This window comes from Equus caballus, chromosome 7, assembly GCF_041296265.1.
Source record: "Equus caballus isolate H_3958 breed thoroughbred chromosome 7, TB-T2T, whole genome shotgun sequence".
Lineage (NCBI taxonomy): Eukaryota > Metazoa > Chordata > Mammalia > Perissodactyla > Equidae > Equus > Equus caballus.
This window is the reverse complement of record NC_091690.1, coordinates 95554165-95574240: the sequence shown is the minus strand read 5'-3', so window position 1 is coordinate 95574240 and position 20076 is coordinate 95554165. Positions and strand designations below refer to the sequence as shown.

The 20076-nt window shown below is 36.9% G+C and overlaps 1 protein-coding gene across 9 annotated transcripts in view; it reads right to left on the bottom strand.

Moving 5' to 3' along the window:
* Nucleotides 1-20076, bottom strand: part of ANO3 (anoctamin 3) — a 451605-nt gene that overhangs the window by 77160 nt on the left and 354369 nt on the right. For all 9 annotated transcript variants that reach the window (XR_011440741.1, XM_070273456.1, XM_070273457.1 and 6 more), the window contains 5 exons: nt 19286-19392; nt 14804-14859; nt 10977-11098; nt 6557-6691; nt 120-216 (listed from right to left, as the gene is read on the bottom strand). Coding sequence is in view for 8 of the 9 variants with exons in the window: in XM_070273456.1 (XP_070129557.1) it covers nt 120-216; nt 6557-6691; nt 10977-11098; nt 14804-14859; nt 19286-19392 (517 nt within the window). In the remaining variant the exon portion in view is untranslated. The remainder of the gene's footprint in view (nt 1-119; nt 217-6556; nt 6692-10976; nt 11099-14803; nt 14860-19285; nt 19393-20076) is intronic.

Below are 20076 nucleotides of genomic sequence, written 5' to 3'. Positions count from 1 at the left end.
TGGTATGGATTGCTGAAACTCTTAACTTTGGTAAAAAGCAGTTTCCTGCAGGACCTTTTACTCCCTGCTTCTTAGAAAAAGTAGAGCTCAGGGAGGAGAATGCAAGGGGCTACACTCACCTTGGCATAGATACAGCTATCGTTGAGTCTTTGCAGCGAGCAGTTCTTGTCACAGCGAGGGCACATGAAGACTTCAGTGGCCTTGCAAATTTCATTGCTTGAGAAATCAAGGAAGAAAAAGAAAGCATGAATCTTCAACCTTAGGAAGGTGCTTAGCCCCTGTGGCCAGTCCTGTGGGAAGCAGCAAGGTGGAGAAGAAAAGAGGAAGTGGAAACAGAGGGGAGTGGTGGGCAGATAAGGAGGAACGTAAGGCTGGGGCTCAGATCGAAGTTTTGAGATATTTGTGATACAGAAGTTTTTGTTTGTTTCCTTGTTTTTAGAAATCTCTGCCAAGATGTTGTAACGATAATAGGACATATTTTACACTTATGAGTCTTGGTGGGGCTTTGTTACAGAGACACTTTTACACGTGATTTCATGGCAAGTAGGATAATATTGTGAGGAATACGCAAGGGAGTTTCAACCAAGATCAAAAGCTTGGAAGTGGCTGAGCTGGAATCATATCTGATTATACTGATTTCTCAAGTCTACGAATCTTTCCGCTGGGTTTTGCTGCCTTATAATCACCAAAATGAACAGCATCCACAATTCACACAACTACATAACTCCCACTGCAGTCAGTCGGTGCATCATGTTCATTGGGAACTTGAGGGAGGTGATATTTTTGTGGTGCCTTGACACACACTGTTAAAAAAAGCATAGATCTATCAAACACCAAGTCTAGAATCCTGGCCATCAGACTGAGCCCTGTTTCTAATTCCAGAATCATTAAACTCCTTTTCTGTAAGTTCCTCAAAGTTTAACTTGACACGTAACATAAAAAATATTAAACAATTTTTGACACTGTGTTTTTTAGCCTAGAATAAGAGGTTGGAGACTATCCCAAATTTCTTTAACTTTACTTAACCACTGGAGGCAGGGAGAATGCCCAGCGCTTTGCAATTTCTTTTGCGGATTCTGATAATCTAAACCACCACTTGAATTGTGGCTTTTTTTTGTTTTATATCTCTTGTTAGATCTACACATCAAGCGCTGATTCGAAAGCTATAATAACCACCAATTTAAGATGATGGGAGGAGGGAGCAGTTTGTGCATTTGAGGGTGAACGTGTAGACCCACTCCAGGGTCCTGACGCTCCCTGTGATTCTGTTAACACGACGAAGCACAGAATAAGATGCTTGCTGATGTTAATTTGGGGGAAATGTGAAGGTAGGCTTAAGGGATGGCAGTGTGGAAGCATAAGTAAAGCACGGATTTTAGAATCAGATATATTCATACGGGAAAAGCAAATCAAATCACAAGACATCACCTCACAGCTGTTAGGATGGCTATTATCAAACAAAACAAAACAAAAGAAGTGTTGGTAAGGATGCGGAAAATTTGAAACACTTGTACATTGTTGCTAGGACGATAAAGTGATGCAGCTGGTATGACAAACAATATGGAGGTTCCTCAAAAAATTAAAAATAGAACTACAATATGACCCAGCAATCTCACTTCTGGGGATATATCTAAAAGAACTGAAATCAGGATCTCAAAGAGACATCTGCACTCCCAGGTTCACGGCAGCATTATTCATAGTAGCCAAGGTATGGAAACAACCCAAATGTCCATTGACAGATGAATGGATACAGAAAATGTGGTGAAAACATACAATGGAATATCATTCAGCCTTAAAAAAGAAGGGAATCCTGCCATCACAACAATGTGGATGAACCTGGAGGACATTACGTTAAGTGAAATAAGCCAGTCACAGAAGGACAAATACAGCATGAGTCCACTTATTAAGCATGTAAAACTGTCATACTCATAGAAATAGAACAGAATGGTAGTTGTCAGGGGGTCGGGAACAGGGAAACGGGGAGTTGCTGTTCAACAGGTATAAAGTTTCAGTTACAGAAGACGAGTAAGTTCTAGAGATCTGCTATATAACATCGTGCTTATAGTTAACATACCACAGTGTGCACTTAGAAATTTGTGAACATGGTAGAGCTCACGTTAAGTGTTCTTACCACAATTAAAATGAAATATCAGATACAGGTTTGAAACTTATCTGATCACTTACTACATATATTCCCCTGATCAAGTCACTTACCTCTCTGAGAATCAATTTCTTCCTCTCTAGATGGAGATAATCTCTAACTAGGATATTACGTAAGTGATATTGGTAATGTGCCTGGTACATCATAGTCACTTGATAAATAGAAGAAACCCTTATTACTAAGAATGTTGTCAGGAGAGGCATTGAGAGATCCTTTAGGACTCAACAGCTTTTGAAAAGCTGGTCAATACTGAAGACCACATAAATTGCTTAATGAGTTCTAAAGCCAAAGAGACAAGAGTGGACCAGAAAGTTGAGGTTTCTGCCCCGTGGACCTGAAACCCCTGGCTTGAGAAGCAGGCCATATCTACCTGCTTATTCATTTTCATATTCCTATCATATGTGCTCTCCCAGGCACAAATCTGACCACATTTGGTTTATGTAAGACCAACGAACACGTGTAAATACATACATGAACATACACATACAATAAATAATCTTCAACTTGATTGCTACATAATTCTACAATTAACTGCAGGGCAATTAAGAAATATGACTTTTGGGGCTGGACCAGTGGCATGGCAGTTAAGTGCGCATGTTCTGCTTCCGTGGCCAGGGGTTCGCCAGTTCAAATCCTGGGTGCGGACATGGCACCACTTGGCACGCTATGCTGTGGTAGGCATCCCACATAGAAAGTAGAGGAAGATGGGCATGGATGTTAGCTCAGGGTCAGGTTTCCTCAGCAAAAAGAGGAGGACTGGCAGCAGTGAGCTCAGGGCTAATCTTCCTCAAAAAAAAAAAAAAATAAATATGACCTTAATTTATGTGAACATAGCTGGTAGAAATAAAATAAATACAGCCCAATCTTCAGCTTTTTAATATTTTGTTACCTTGCAGTAAACAAAAAAGAACTCAATAACACAATACTAAAACAAAGCAACATGAAATATAAGCCCTGTGTCCTCCCCCAGCCCACCATGATAACATGTACGACTTAACCACGTCTGACGCCTTCAATGGAAAATTTCAGACCCATGAAATTTTGAAAGTCAAGATATTCAGTGATGCTAAACCTGGTTTAGAATAGAAGGTCTGACAAGGTCTTAATTACAATGTGACAGAAGTAGCAGTGATATAATGCCATAAGGCACTGAAGAAAAGAGCTGGCTAACGCCTTTTAAAACACTCCTTGTACTAAAGGTTAAAGAATACTCATCTCATACCAAAGCAGCATAATTGACTCCACTGGTGCATAAATCAATAGGAACAGCAAATCTATTCTTTTCATTGCCTTTGTTCACTTTCAGCTTAGCATGGGTGGAGGGGGAGTCTACATCGCATGGTAAAACTTTGTGAATGTGTTCTTCATGGAACCAGCTTGAACAGTAGCTAACTGTCTAAGAATCATTTTCTGCTGTTATAAATTCACTTTAAAAGAGTGTTTTTCTAAAACCCTAAAGACTCCACCAAAAAACTGTTAGAAATAATAAACAAACACTGAAAACTGTAAGACATTGATCAAAGAAATTGAAGAAGACACAAATCAATGGAAAAATATTCCTTGCTGATGAATTGGAAGAATGAATATTGTTGAAATGTTCATACTACCCCAAGAGATCTACAGATTTAATGCAATCTCTACCAAATTTCAATGTTATTTTCACAGAAATAGAAAAAGCAATCCTAAAATTTGTGTGGAATCACAAAAGACCCCAAATAGCAAAAGCCATCTTGAGAAGGAAGAACAAGCCTGGTGGCATCACACCTCCTGATTTCAAACAACATTGCAGAGCTATAGTAATCAAAACAGTATGGTCCTGGCATAAAAATAGACACACAGATCAATGGAACAGAATAGAGACCTAGAAATAAAACCATGTATATGTGGTCAATTTTTGATGAAGGAATTAAGAATATACAATGGGGAGAGGATAGTGTCTTCAACCAATGGTGTTGGGAAAATTGGATATGCACATGCTAAAGAATGAAGCTGGACCCCTATCTTACACCATACCCAAAAATTAACTCAAAATGTATTAAAGACTTTAGTTTAAGACCTGAGACCGTAAAGCTCCTAGAAGAAAACATAGGGGGTAACTCCTTGAAATTAGTCTTGGGAATGATTTTTAGGATTTGACACCAAAAACAAAGGGAACAAAAGCAAAAATAAACAAGTGGGAGTATGCCAAACTAAGAAGCTTCTACACAGCAAACCATCAACAAAATGAAAAGGGAATCTACAGAATGGAAGGAAATATTTGCAAATCATATATCTGATAAAGACAACATCTAAAATACATAAAGAACTCACACAACTCATTGGCAAAAACTCTCAAATGATCTATTTAAAAAATAGGCAGAGGAATTGAACAGACATTTTTTCAAAGAACATACAAATCAATAGGTACATGGAAAAAATGATCAGCATCACTAACCATCAGGAAAATGCTAATCAAACCACAATGAGATATCACCTCACACCTGTTAGAATGGCTATCACCAAAAAGATAAAACATAACTGTTGGCGAGGATGTGGAGAAAAGGGACACTTTGTGCACTGTTGGTGGGAATGTAAATCGGTGTAGCCACTATAGAAAACAGTATGGAGGTTCCTCAAGAAGTTAAAAATGGAACCAGTATATGATCCAACAATCCGACTTCTGGGTATATATCCAAAGGAAATAAAAACAGGATCTGGAAGAGATATCAGCAATCCCTTATTCATTGCAACATTATTCACAATAGCCAAGATATGGAAACAACCTAAGTGTCTGTCAGCAGATGAATGGATAAAGAAGATGTGGCACATACATATACATATATATATAAATATTATTTAGCCATGAGAAAGAAGGAAATCCTGCCATTTGCAACAACATGAATAGGCCTTGAGGGTGCCACACTAAGTGAGACAAGCCGGACAGAGAAAGAAGAATACTGCATGGTATCACTTTATATGTGGAATCTTAAAAGAAAAAAAAACAAATTCATAGAAACAGAGAATAGAGAAATAGTAAAAAAAAAAGCATTTTTATTTCAAGACACTATAACTCCGAATCACTACCTCTCTTCTTAGCCTCAGAGGTTACTGATTCAAGAGCATACAGAGAAGTGCCCAAAAAGGGATGTATGTTTCCAATGGCACAAGTTTGCCCAGGAAGATGCTGCCTTCCAGAGTGATAGTGAGTTTGCAAAACTCTGAAACAGATCTGTGACTGGATGAAATGCTTTTGAATAGCAGGTGTTTCTTTGTTTTCATGCTAATTATCATTTGGCCTTCATGAAGAACAAGGGGACTCTGAGATGACAAATCAAGGAAGTTGCTTATGGAACAGGATGCAATTCTAGGACAATGAAAGTCTTTTGTTTTTAAGCAAAATTGTTATACATATACAAACATATACATATGCATATTATACATATTTAAAGAAAACTCAAAGAAATGAATTTTTATGATCCCATTACTTGTCATTATTATCCAGTAGCAAAGCTATGGTTAAAGGATTGACTGAAGGAGAAAAAGTGCTGAGCTTTGAAGGCAAGGAGAAGTGCTTTTTCCCATTTTGGATTGTATCATACAAGGTTAAACTTGACGATATCCTTGTGATATATTAAACAGAACATGCTGTTAAGAGGATTCTTTAACGCCAGGATGACTCCTGCCTCTGCTGAATAATAATGTATTGTTCCTATATCTAAATCTTGAGTTGTTTCAACTTTAACAGAAGAATTATCATTCTGATAAATGTTTGATTTTTGTCAAACCTTATTTCACTACCATATTGACGTCTTAAGTTCATGCTAAAAACATTATAAAGAGGGTATGAAGAAAGTAGAAAGGGATTTTATCTTCTCAGGAGAGGACACTGCTTAGAGCAGGATTTATGTGGCATAAATATTTTGTTTAGATTTCTTTAACTATGTAAGTTTCCCTCAGGTGCAAAATGTAATACTCATCTCCAAGGGTGGGAGTGAAGGTTATATCAAATGAAACAATGTATTTGGAAGGTTTTGATATATGGACATAAGTGTTTAAAGAATTGTAGCTATTATAATTACTTGAACTAACATATTGAGAGGGTATTCTAGAGTATCAAATACTATACAAGTGGAAATTATATAAAACTATCTATTGCATTGTTGAGTATTATGTGGGGTATATTAGAAAGAGAAATTTAGCATAAAGAAAAACAGTCTTAGAACTTATCCAAGAAAATTTGCATATAAAAGCATGGAAATGACCTTTTTTATAGTGCTTCTCCCTTACAAAAAAAAAAATAAAGCAGCAAAAAAATTGTAGTACCACCACCTCTTTTTCATAGTCAGCATTATCATAACGCTTTTGCCAAATCAGAAGAAAGCCCAAACTTTTTTATTAAGTCTGCTAATAGCTTACCTTACTTGACTTGCATTCATTGTTAATATTCCATAGAAGAAAACGCACAAGCCAACAAGAGCTGCAGGAATGAGCATTCCAGTGTACCAGCCCAGCCAAGCAAAGTAGAGCCCGATTTTCTCACCAAAGTATAGCCTGCCAGAGAAAGCAAATCCTTAGCTCAAGGCAACCTAAGAGACACAACAGATATTAATGTCACACCTGGTCAGAACTTCAGATGGACAGTTGAGGCTACCAGTTCAGTTCCTCATCGGCTCCATCTGGGATATCTTAATATTCCTGCCTGTTAATGAATCTAGTAATAGTGATATTGTTTATCTTTAAATATTGTCATTATGGGGGCAATTTATAAAATGTGTTTATTTTTAGGTCAAACTTCTTAACATGGCTCACATAGGTTTTTATAGGCCAGTTCTTGCTTTTCTCTATCCTCCTAGTAGAATCCCTTTCTGTTTTCCATATTGCCTTTGTTTAAATTAGAAAACAGTCTCCTATCTAGGTGGATGCTGAAAGCAGAGTCGATTTCAGTCCATCCGAACCCTTGCCCGGACTCCCTTATGCTGGACACAATCGGTCTGCACAATTCGGTCACACCTTCCTCAACAAAGTTCGACTCTGCAGTTCCTGGAGCAAAGGATTCTTCCCTTGGTTACTGCTGTTCCCTGCCTTTGGAATATTACTTTCACCCCTTCCCTTGTCCAGCTTGTACGTTCCTTCACTTTATATCCAGTCTTCCAGGAAGCCTTTCCTGACTTCCACTCCAAGCCTGAGTTAGATGCCCCCGCTCTTGGTCTCACACTGCCCTCACTCACATTTCAGTGTTCTAGACTCAAAACACTTCACGACAATCAGCCGTCACTCCTCCATTCCTCTCCCTCCCTGTAAGACTGCAAGCAGCTTGAAAGGGGATCTGTGTCCTGTTTCACTAGCACCCACCCCAGGAAGTATTGAAGAAGCTAAAGAAATGAATGCATTTTATTTCCCTTCAGCTGATGAACACAGTTTCTATGGAAAGGGCAGATCAACAAGGCAGTTTTAAAGACTGCTCACTCGCTCTTTCCTCACCAAGTCCACTGACAGTATTAACTGCCACAGAGTTTATAAAAGCTCTGGTAGGACATAATAATTTTTGGAATTCTCTACTACTGTTTGGTCGCCATCTTCTAAAAACGTTTACTTAACACATAGTTCTGTCTCAGCGATAGTTCTAAAGATTGGCGTTTGACAGTTCCTTTGGAGATATTGCACTGGGCAGTGATAGCTGCAGGGAAGAAAATTTTCTGGCTATTTTTCCCATAACAAGATTTCTCTTTCTGAAAAGCATTCTCTTTCTCCTTCATTCTTTGTATTGTGCCAACTAAAATTTGTGCATATTCTACTAGATGTAGAATGGAATCATCCTTCATAAGCATCATTTATCTAATTTTTTAGTTTTTTCCATTTATTTCTCCTAGGGGACATAGAGCAATAGTCTATTCATTTCTTATACAATGATAATGTTATACTTTGAAGAGGGAGCTGATTATATTAACAGCTATTGTAATAAAGCCACTTGTTCCTTTAAACTAGTGTGCCTCTGTAGGTGGAGCAGGGATTTTAGCACATATGCTGCCAGAATGAATTATCTTTATAGTAGTGATCAAAGAGGACTGCACAGACAGATCCCATTATACAGAGAGTATTATACTGAGATTTTTAATTACACATTGTTCAAGGTTAAGAGGAACAACAATATTATTTGACAGAAATATAATCACCTGAGTTACAGCATATTTCAGATCTGTTTCAGGAGAGGGAGAAGCTATTTCCAGGCAAAGAAGACTGATGAAAATGCCCTGACCTGGAGCATTGGTATTCCCAGTCTTCTTAGACCTCTGAGTGTTCTTAACGGATCTTGAAAACCACGACAGGACAAGGAGGAAGGGGGGTCGCTAGTGATATCACTTTATCACACTTCACCCATAGCCACTCTCTTTTGATCTGTTTTATATATTGATTCCTTATGTGACATTTCATCGATGATAGGATTCTGCTGCTGAAATAACCTCTATCATAAAATAAATAAATGTTGAATGGAATAGTTTCAGAGAGAATTATTGTAGTTTTTAAATTTAAATCCCTCTGATGCCTATTGTGAAACATTAAAAAAGGCCACACAACTGTTTTGTTAAGCAGGTTTTGTAGCTGACAATTTTTAAAATGTGCTCTTTGCAGATTCAAATATTTTCCATGGAAAATTAGATTGCAACTAAAATAAACATGGGCTACTAAATGTTTGAATTCATTCTTAAAATGGAAAATGCACAAATACATGTCCAGAAATGATAGTTTATAAAAAGGAAAACGATTGACAGCCCCTCGCCTTTCATCCGGTATTAATGAACTACCTTTTTCAGCATGAGAGAACACAGGCCTTGCCTGGGGGTCTCCATCATCCGTGACCAAAGTATATAAAGAACCCAACTCCTAAACACACTCTTTCTCTCAAACAGATAGGAAGCAACACAACAGGAGACCCATGTCCTCCAAACTGTGTAGTCTTAGAACAATTTAACTCCAAATAATTAAAAAGTCACAGATTTTAAGGCAATCTTCCTGCTGGCTGTAGAAAACTGGGCCTTGTATGAAATTCTATGCACAAGACCCTGTAGTTTAATATGCATGTCTGCCTCATCACCATCTCACTTTTGGTAACAAGCAAGTTCCTAGGAACCTGTTGAAATGCCATTTGTATTCTTTTATGGCCTTCATCTTGGCTGATCCCTTCACCACATCCCTCTCTGCTTGGCCAACTGAATATGAAATATACCATTTTCATAAGCAAAATTTCCCATCTATGTCAACAGGCAAAGAACTGGTAATAGCAGCTGAATAACCTGTTTATTAAAAATAAAGGTTGTTTACTGAAATTACCTGAAGCAGCAACAGCAATGTCTCATATAGATAAGAGAACTAAGCTTTGCACATCCGGATCCATGCTCCACTCTTTTCCTTTCTGCTATGTGCCCCAGGAGGCTCTCCTCTATAAACTGTATCAACTATACTCCCTCCTTCTTCTGGCTTCCTGATGGGCTCATTGGCCAACTCAACGTACCAGCAGGAGATCACAGGGTTGGACAAAAGAGATGCTGGAGTATTTATTCCTTGACTCTCTCCTTCCTGGGCTATGATTTGGCTATAGCTGCATTCTTCCAAAGGCCATAGCTTCTGTCAGGCATCCGCCCTTCTATGGTTATAGCTTTTGACAGGTTCTGCCAACTGCTCTCTCCCCTTGTCCCTCCAGGCCTAGGCTTGGTAACAGCATCCACCTTTTGCTAGTCCCTGGAAGCTTCATCATCATTTGTTGGCTCCTTTGATCCTATTTACACTTCTGTATATAGTTCTTTTATTAAAGTCTCATCAAATACCCCTTCTAGGCTATCAGTTTGATCAGTTTCCTGCTGGGACAATGACTGATTCAGTTATGAGTTATCCTTGATATTTCGGATTCATGAACAGTTCAAAATACCAACATATATAACCTTATAATGTGAATGATCTTTTTTCTTTCAGTATATAAATATTTTTAGTTAGCTAGGGAGTTAATTAAGCTCTTTTTAATACATATTTCCTGAATTTTTAAAAAAAGAACAAATTATCCTCCATCAAAATAAAATAAATCATGAATGTAACAGTATTTCAGGACTAATTCAAATTGAGGGTAGTTACTCACCAGAATATATTTCCTGGAAAGGAATAGACACTCATTAAATCTGTGCTGAACAATAAGTATGTACACAGATGCTATGTTGGTCATTTTCTTCTTTGTTCTTAGATCTATTTTCTACCTTTCCTGGTTTTGATTTATTTTCACAGAGAAGCAGATTACACAGGTTCTCTCGTAAGTTGCTCCCGGTTAAGTTGGGCCAGGAGGTACTAGAAGACTCAAAGGTGGAAAGAAGGGAGAAGCCAGGATCTTCTCTCCTCTCCTGCCCATATCTCCAGGGCTCTCTAGAATGGCCACGCCCACTCCATGGCTCCACTCCAATGCTTTCATTCCTCTGCAGGCAGTCCTAGTCATGGATGGTATAGCTCTTTGCCAACGGCCTAGGAATTTGGCTCTAAAATACACTTTATCCCCTTTTCCCTCCAGTTTGAGGGTGTTTATCAATTTTCTGCTGTTGTTAATGTCTTTATTAGCTGTCTTTATTAATTTCATTGACTTTCTATTCCTGTTTGATTACTCAGCTTTCCCATTCCCTGTGTAGCCAATTCCCTAAATCAAGTTCCTTTTATTGAAAAGACCTATAGTGACTTCTTTTTTCCTGATTGTATCTCTAATGATACAGATGATTTAGTAGGTAAATGAAATAATTCAAAATCTAAGAAAATGACAATAAAATGGCATACTAGTCTTCCATTATCACTCCATCCACAGTACCTGATTAAATCCAGGGGCTGATGCTTGTACCACATGCCCCAGCGTGCCCAGCGCTCATATAATAGATGTCTGTTATTCTGAGGTCCATAGGTTTTGATTGGCAGGCTACTCTTGTAGGCTCCCTGAAACAGATAAAATAAGATAAATTTATATAAAGTCTCTTACTGAAATTTGAACTAAACAGGAATTTCTTTTTCTTTTTTTTCCTTATAGAATAATGACTTATTGAAAGCTTCAGAAATTGTAAACTTAAGCCCATTACGAGAATACTGTAGTAAATGCCTTTATATATCTTTCATTGAAAATATTCTGATAGTTCCTTAAAAATCCTTTCTTAAATTTCTTTTTTAAACCAATGAGATCTCTTCCACTTAAAGTAAACTAGACTTTAGGCTTCACTGTTTGGAATCTAAGGTCTTTTAATAAACACAAGATCTTCACCATCATTGAGAGAAATGGTTGTAGTCTTTAGTTCATAAATTAAGACTATTATTCTGATTTAAGAAGTGACCCAGTCCCAGAAAATATGTATTTCTGTTATAGAAGCAAAGGAATAGAGTAAATACTCATTCACGGAAGGTAAGAGGCCCAAGTCTTAGTCTAAGCGTAAGAGGCCTACAGCATGACCAGTGCTGGTATGTTGGTCATGTTCTTACTTTCAAGGATCCTAAAAACCAACTTCAGATAAGATATTCCAAAAATTGAAGCATGTTTTCAGATTCTTTATATCCTCCCTCAAAAATCTGTCATATGGGTTTCAATTTCAGAAACATAGAATATATATGCCTTGTAGAGGGAAGTGTTCCCTGAAGGCTGAACTGCTCTGCTTCTATAAAGAAAGAGGAGGCAAAAATTTGTGGTGATTATATTTTCTGAAGCAAAACTCAGGACACAGAATTTGACAAAGTCCATTTCCTCACTGCAATGCATGACTTTTACGCAAAAGTTTGATGAGAATTTAAAACAACTGGAATTATGTCTATTTCCTTTCCAACATCATGGGAACAAGAATGAGTGTTAATGATCCCAATAGAGGGATTTTGTGAGGGCCCCCTTGGAAAATCAAAGTGCCAGGCACACAGGCACATAGGAAGTACGAATCAATGTTAGTTAATTTTTGTGTGTGTGTGTGAGGAAGATTGGCCCTGAACTAACGTCTGTTGTCAATCTTCTTCTACTTCATATGTGGGACGCTGTCACAGCCTGGCTTGAGGAGCAATGTGTAGGTCCACCCCCGAGATCTGAACTCATAAACCCTGGGCTGCCAAAGAGGAACATGCAAACTTAACTATGCCACAGGGCTGGCCCATTGTTAGTTAATTTTAGGTATTTGACATATTGGGACCATTGAAAAGTGCAAAACTACCATCTGAATGGTCCCAGAGAACCAGGGCTGTGCATTCCTATGAAGAAAGAGGACACTTTGAATCATAGTCTGCAGGTTCCTCAAGGCTGAACTGGGAAATACACAGATTTCACCTCTGGCTTTCTAACAAAACAGATAAATTAGTTAGTTAAGGGTGGGAGTACAGCTAAAGTGCAGTCCCAGAGTTTTCTGCCCTAAGGGAGCCCACGGTGTTTAAAGCTTAAAGATTGGAAGCTAAGGAGATGGAAGCAAAGACCAAAATTCTGAGCAGGGGACATCCACTTAGGAAAAGTTTGCTTATAAAATTAGACTGACCTATTAAGGTAAACTGCCCTGAGATTGGGTAGGTAAGTGAAAGTGAACCAAAATCTCAGCTTTCTCTCAATCATTATTGATAATCCTTCTAAAATACGTGATTTTCCTTCCTGGCCTCAGTGGTCAGACAGAGGCGCTTCACGGGCTGTAGGTGCTAAGCTTTAGATTCCCTGCGCATCGTTGTTCCAACTCTGCTCAATAACTTCACTCAATCGTATTGTTCTGAGTTGGCAGTGACATGAGGTGGGCTGAGAGAGAAAACTGACCAAAGTGAGGACTCCTGTTCATCCAGGTATTTTCATCCCTTTCCAGAGGACTACGCACCTACCGCCATCCCCATGATCGGCCCCCTCCTCCAAATAACACACTTTTCCTCTGTCTCCACTATTCATTATTGACAGAATTATCAATTCTATCAACATCTTTAGCAAACTCTTTCTCACATATATATCTCTCTTCTTCACTTTCTTTCTTCTTTTTCTTGACAAATTCCCCTGGAAATGTCTTTCTCTCCTCTCTAGGTATCGTCCCTTTTGTAAGTAAAAAATAAATCTCAACTATAGGTGAAAAATATGAGACTGACACTAGTAATATTCCTGCTTCAAGGGAGCAAGTGGCCATAAATTGCGAAGTAAGGTTAATCAAATTATACAGTTGACTTTATTTTCCTCTAAGTAAGCCTTATTTTTCTTCTCTCAAGAAGTAGCATATAAAACCAATAGAAAATTCCTGAGTCCATTTTATTGACTTTCTGTTTTGTTTTAGTTATGCACATTTCAACAATATTGTTTTATAATTGTTTCATGTATGTGTTCCATATGTTACTATCTCTACCAAATAATGAGAATAAATGGGAAAATGACTATTATTTACAACCTATTCCTAATAGGTTCCAAATTTCACACAAGAAACCATCAAATGAACTGTTAGAACACAGACTAGTTATGTAGACAAAATTACTTACAGAGAATAAACCAAACCTTCCTTTGCTAAAGACGTTCTCCCCGGACCTTAGGTTTGCTACTCTGAACACTTTACCGTTCACTGACTATGTCGCATTTGACATGGTGTCTAATTTGTCTGAACCTTGTTTCTGTACCTCTAAAATGTAAAAATAATATATCTACCCCTCCAGGATTATTGTCAGATTAGTGGTAAAATATATGCACAGGGCCTGTCACTTGAAACACACTAACATATTACATGTTATTGTTATTCCTAGTCCTACTATAAGTAGCCACACCATTTAAGTCTGGCTTCCTGGGCTCGAAAGTGTGCGTTTGATACTTCACCTTTCTGTGCCCCAATGTTTTATTTATAAAATGGAGTTAATGTTACTATCTATCTCAAAGGGTTATTGCAAAGCTCAAATGAGATAATCCATATAAAACATTTAGCTTAGTGCCAAATAGGAAGTGCTCAATACATTTTATCTTTTATGAGTTATACTAGACTGAAGACTTCAGGTATAGAAATTTTGTCCTGCGAGCCCTCAGCCTTTAAAAATAGAAAAGGGGTGGATTTTGAAAGTGCATACATTAAACCTCTAAAGACCTCGCTCTTTTTTTAAAATGCAAAATTGCCTTAAAAAGAATATTGTGTGTATGTGTGTGTACGCGTGTGTGTTGGCAGAGGTTGTTTAAAACTGATTCAAATGACTAAGCAGGCAGAGACCCCTAACAGCTTTCAGCAGGCACTTCTACTTAAAACTGGTAGAGAGATAATAATCTGGCAGAGAATCATGTAAATTGTGGGATGTAGATTTTTGTTGAGGGTTTTCCTTAGATTTTCAGGTATCCTAATGGAGTAGGGACAAACCAGAACCTGCCCTGTTTGGGAGTGTTGTAGATACCAAGTGGGTCAGGCATGGAGCTCCATGTTGGAGCAGAGGGTGGGGGTCGGAGTAGCTGAGTGATGTCCAGGAGCTCCATCTGAGGCTAGGATTCCTGACACAGGGCAAATTGTAGAACTCTGGAGCACAGAAGCCAGTATGCAGCCACGCATTATAACAGGGTCTCGGAAGGGACCAAGCCACTTACTGATTGAACACTACTGGGAGAGGGCAGCCGGACTTAAATGAAAAAAATGGGATCAAGCATTGAGCATGAGAATTCTTTTTAATGGAAACTGTATTTTTCAAAATTACCTCATGTGGGGGAAAAGCTGCTATATATGAACCATTGTTTATAAGTTTACAGATACCTGGAAAGAGAAGAAAAGAACAGTTCCTGAGTCAGTTTAAATGACGACTTCCCTCTGAAACAACATACATATACTTGGGATAATAAATTAATTTCAAAACTTAAAATGACCCACATGACTTCCATAGCCACGTCACCTATGAGAACAGTGAGGTTGTGAAAGAGATTGATACTAAGAGTCAAACTGTGTCTTTATCACATTAATGGAGATTTGCAAGGTGCACCTGGCATTTGCCATATCATGAAATATGATGCATTTTAATACTCACTTATTTCAGATCACATGAGCCTGGAGCAACTTAGTTTTCCCTCAAAACAACAAAATTTTGTCAAGGAAGCAGAGAAATTCCCCATCCCCAAAAATGTCTTAAAAGAACATTTGTACTGAGAAATTTTTAATTACTAAATACTGAGCCAAAGAGATATTAATAGCAATCTGTGATACTTAAAATCTCCTCCATCTCAGTGCAAGTGTGGTGAAATGGACACTCTCATACAGCCCTAGTAAGACTAGATAGTGGGAAAACCTTTCTAGAGAGCAATTTTTGTTGCAATGTTAGTATCAGTAAAGAATTAACAATAGTTGTACATCTAAAATTGGAGAATTATTTAATTATTATGATATAATCAATTATATTAGATGCTCAGTAAGAACTGTGATTTGATGAATACTTAGTATATAGTACACCTATTTATAATAATGTTTTCAGACATATTAAAGGACTTGAGAAAATACTCATAATGGTAATTTTTTTATTGCAGTAACTTTGGATTATAATATTGTATAGCTTTCAGATGTACACCATAGTATATTTCAAATTCTGTGTAGATGGCATCATGTTCACCACCCAAAACCTAATTATAATACATCACCACACATGTGAGCCTAATCCCCACTTTTGCCTTCCCCCTTCCCCTACCCCTATGGTAAACACCAATCCAATCTCTGTTACTATGTGTTTGTTTGTCGTTGTTTTTATCTTCTACTTATGAGTGAGATCATATGGTATTTGACGTTCTCTCTCTGACTTATTTCACTCAGCGTAATACCCTCAAGGTCCATCCATGTCGTCACAAACAGCCGGATTTCATCATTTCTTATGGCTGAGTAGTACTCTCTTGTGTATATATACCACATCTTCCTTATCCATTTGTCCCTTGATGGCACCTGGGTTGCTTCCAAGGCTTGGCTATTGTGAATAATGCTGCAGTGAACATGGGGGTGCATGTATCTTTATGCATTTGTGTTTTCAAGTTCTTTGCATAAATACCCAGCAGTGGGATAGCTGGATCATATGGTAGATCTATTCTTCATTTTCTGAGGATACTCCATAATGCTTCCCATAGTGGCTGTACCAGTTTACACTCCCACCAGCAGTATACAAGGGTTCCCTTCTCTCCACATCCTCTCCAACACTTGTTGTTTCCTGTCTTGTTAATTATAGTCATTCTGACCGGAGTGAGGTGATACCTTATTGTAGTTTTGATTTGAATTTCCCTGATAGCTAGTGATGTTGAACATCTTTTCATATGCCTGTTGGCCATCCGTATATCTTCTTTGGAGAAATCTCTGTTCAGATCTTTTGCCGATTTTTTAATTGGGGTTTTTGTTGTTGAGATGTACGAGTTCTTTGTATATTTTGGATATTAACCCCTTAACTGATATATGCTTTGCAAATATCTTCTCCCAATTGTTAGGTTGTCTTTTCATTTTGTTGATGGTTCCCTTTGCTGTGCAGAAGGTTTTTAGCTTGATGTAGTCCCATTTGTTCATTTTTTCTTTTGTTTCTCTTGCCTGGTCAGACATGGGACTTGAAAATATGCTGCTAAGACTGATGTCAAAGAGCATACTGTTTATGTTTTCTTCTAGATGTTTTATGGTTTCAGGTCTTACATTCAAGTATTTAATCCATTTTGAGTTGATTTTTGTGCATGGTGTAAGATAATGGTCTACTTTCATTCTTTTGCATGTGGCTGTCCAGTTTTCCCAACAGCATTTATTGAAGAGTCTCCTTTCTCCATTGTATGTTCTTGGCTCCCTTGTCGAATATTAGCTGTCCATAAGTGTGTGGGTTTATTTCTGGGCTCTCCATTCTGTTCCATTGATCTGTGTGTGTGTTTCTGTGCCAGTATCATGCTGTTTTGGTTATTATAGTTTTGTAGTATACTTTGAAGTCAGGGATTGTGATGCCTTCAGCTTTGTTCTTTTTCCTTAGGATTCCTTTGACTATTTCGGGTCTTTTGTTGTTCCATATAAATTTTAGGATTCTTTGATCTATTTCTGTGAAAAATGTTGTTGGAACTTTGACAGGGATTGCACTGAATCTATAGATTGTTTTAGGAAGTATGGACATTTTAACCATGTTAATTCTTCCAATCCAACAGCATGGAATAACTTTCCATTTCTTTTTGTCTTCTTTGGTTTCTTTCAACAATGTTTTATAGTTTTTGATGTACAAATCTTTCACTTCTTTGGTTAAGTTTTTTCCTAGGTATTTTATTCTTTTTGTTGCAATTGGAAATGGGATTGTATTTTTAATTTCTCTTGCTGTTACTTCATTGTTAATGTATAGAAACACAACTGATTTTTGTATGTTGATTTTGTATCCTGTGACTTTACTGTACTCATTGATTATTTCTAAAAGTTTCTTAGTGAATTCTTTAGGGTTTTCTATATACGAACTCATGTTGTCTGCAAAGAGTGACAGTTTCACTTCTTCTTTTCCAATTTGTATCCCTTTTATTTCTTTTTCTTGCCTGATTGCTCTGGCTAAGACCTCCAATACTACATTAAAAAAAGTGGTGAAAGTGGGCATCCTTGTCTAGTTCCTGTTGTTAGAGGAATAGCTTTCAGTTTGTCTCTATTGAGAATGATATTTGCTGTGGGTTTGTCATATATGGCCTTTATTATGTTGAGGTATTTTCCTTGTATACCTATTTTATTTAGAGTTTTTATCATAAATGGATGCTGTATCTTATCAAATACTTTCTCTGCATCTATTGAGATGATCATGTGATTTTTATTCTTCATATTGTTAATGTGGTGTATCACATTGATAGATTTCAAGATGTTGAACCATCCCTGCATCCCTGGAATAAAACCCACTTGATATGATATATGATCTTTTTAATGTATTATTGTACTCAATTTGCTCATCTAAAATTGGGGTTATTTAATTATTATGATATAATCAATTATACTAGTTTCCTGGTAAGAACTGTGATTTGATGATTACTTATAATAGAATATAGTACAGCTATTTATGATAATGTTTTCAGTCATATTAAAGGACTTGAGAAAATACTCATAATGGTAATTTTAAAAAAAAGATAAAACATGGTAAATGATGCCTGATTCTAATTATGACGTATATTCAATATTAATTTGTAACAATGACAATTGATAAGAATTCTTTAATTTTATTTTTATACTCTTCTGTTTTTATTGTATGTTCTACAAAGGGCATGATATCTTTACAATCTCTTAAAATGTCATATTTTTATTTTTAAAGACTACATAAGCACACAATGCTATCATTTAGACACATTTTTAGTTTATACTCTGGATTTCTCTTTATTTCTTGTTCAGAAAACTTCTGATTAAGTGTCAGATTATTTTCTGTAAGGATTTAGTGTCTAAATTAACTATTTTGACTGCTCAGTAATAAATGAATTATTAATCAGAGGAGAAAGAAAGTCTGAATGTTCTTCTTTTAAAAATGACTGACTTGAAACATAGTTTATTTTACTTATATTACACTCTATTTTAATGCAAATCAGTAGAGATTGGTACAAGTTTCCATGGGTAATCTGTTTTTGTTTTTTAATTTCTTTTCCCTTAATAATGCTTTGTGGATATCTTTTGAAGTCAATAAACAGAGAACTAAGCACTAATTTTCAGTCTCCATGAGTAAAGGGTAGTATATGTTATATACTTTCTATAATATATAGCATGAAACAAATGCCTAATAAATTTGAGGGAAGAGTGAATAAATAGCACATAATTTTCAATGGGTGCATTATGAGGACGTAGCCTAACTTATTTGTCACTTCCTAATGATGGACAGAGTATTTCCAGTTTTATTTCATTACAAAGACACAATGATCAAATTTCTACATATATTGTTACTCAAAAGTCTGATTACTTCTTTGAGATGAATTTCAAGATATAAAATTTCTGTTCCATATTGTTTGCACATCTCACATTTTGATACATATTGGCCAAATGCTCTTGAAAAAAGTTTTCTGTTTTATTTTGTTTTGCTTTATTGAAAGGCTGAAGAATAGAATATTTAGTTTGTGTTCAAAGTGTTGTTATATCCTCATAATTAACACAGGAAAGCAAAGCTTCAGTTGTTAAAATATATTTCGGGGTCTAATTAGCAACAGAAAATTCTACTTTCTCTGTTTTTAATTAGTCTTCTTACCCACTTTTGATATCCCATGCTCATATTTGGTGTGCTGCAACATGTGATAGACTATCCTGCTTCGAGTAGCATTGCTGAAGAAGGTGTCCTTATTGTTTATTATGAAGCTGTTAAGAGAAGGGGATTGGTTTTAATATTCAAAGCAGAGCACAGAATCCAGCAACAGTTACAAGTTCCTGAGTAGTCATCCATCTGTTTTCTCCTCTAAATGAATACATGTGGAGTACAGTAAATCAGAATAGAAACCATCCTCCTTAAAAGAAAAAACATGAATTGGCAGAGAAAAAATACACACAAATAATACAGGACATTATCAAATATTCATTTTGCTATCTTTCAGTTTATAAGGAAGCCTAGATGTCCTCATATTTCTTGTTTAGCATGTAACAAGGAGAGAATAGATAGTTCGTTGGCTCCCGTAAATTTTGTACTACCTTAAGCAATATAGTTCCAAGTAGAACACATTAAAAATTGATGTAATTCCCCATACCACAATTTCCAAATTAGCTGGTCTTGTTTTCAGAAACTTAGCAATGAGCAACAGTTCTCGCTTTGCTTTCATGCCCTATACGGTGAGAGCAAGTGATGTAAAGAGCACAAAGGTGATCCCCAGAAGAAAGAAGGCTGTGTTCTAGCATCTACTTTACAGTATACTGGGAGCAACGAACGAATGGAAGCATCCCAGGCCTTACTCAACTTCTGACACTTCCTGTTTCCAGTTGCTTTATCTCTGAATGATAAGCCACCATTTTCTCAGGCACTTAGTCCTGAAAGATTAGGTCTTCTATGGT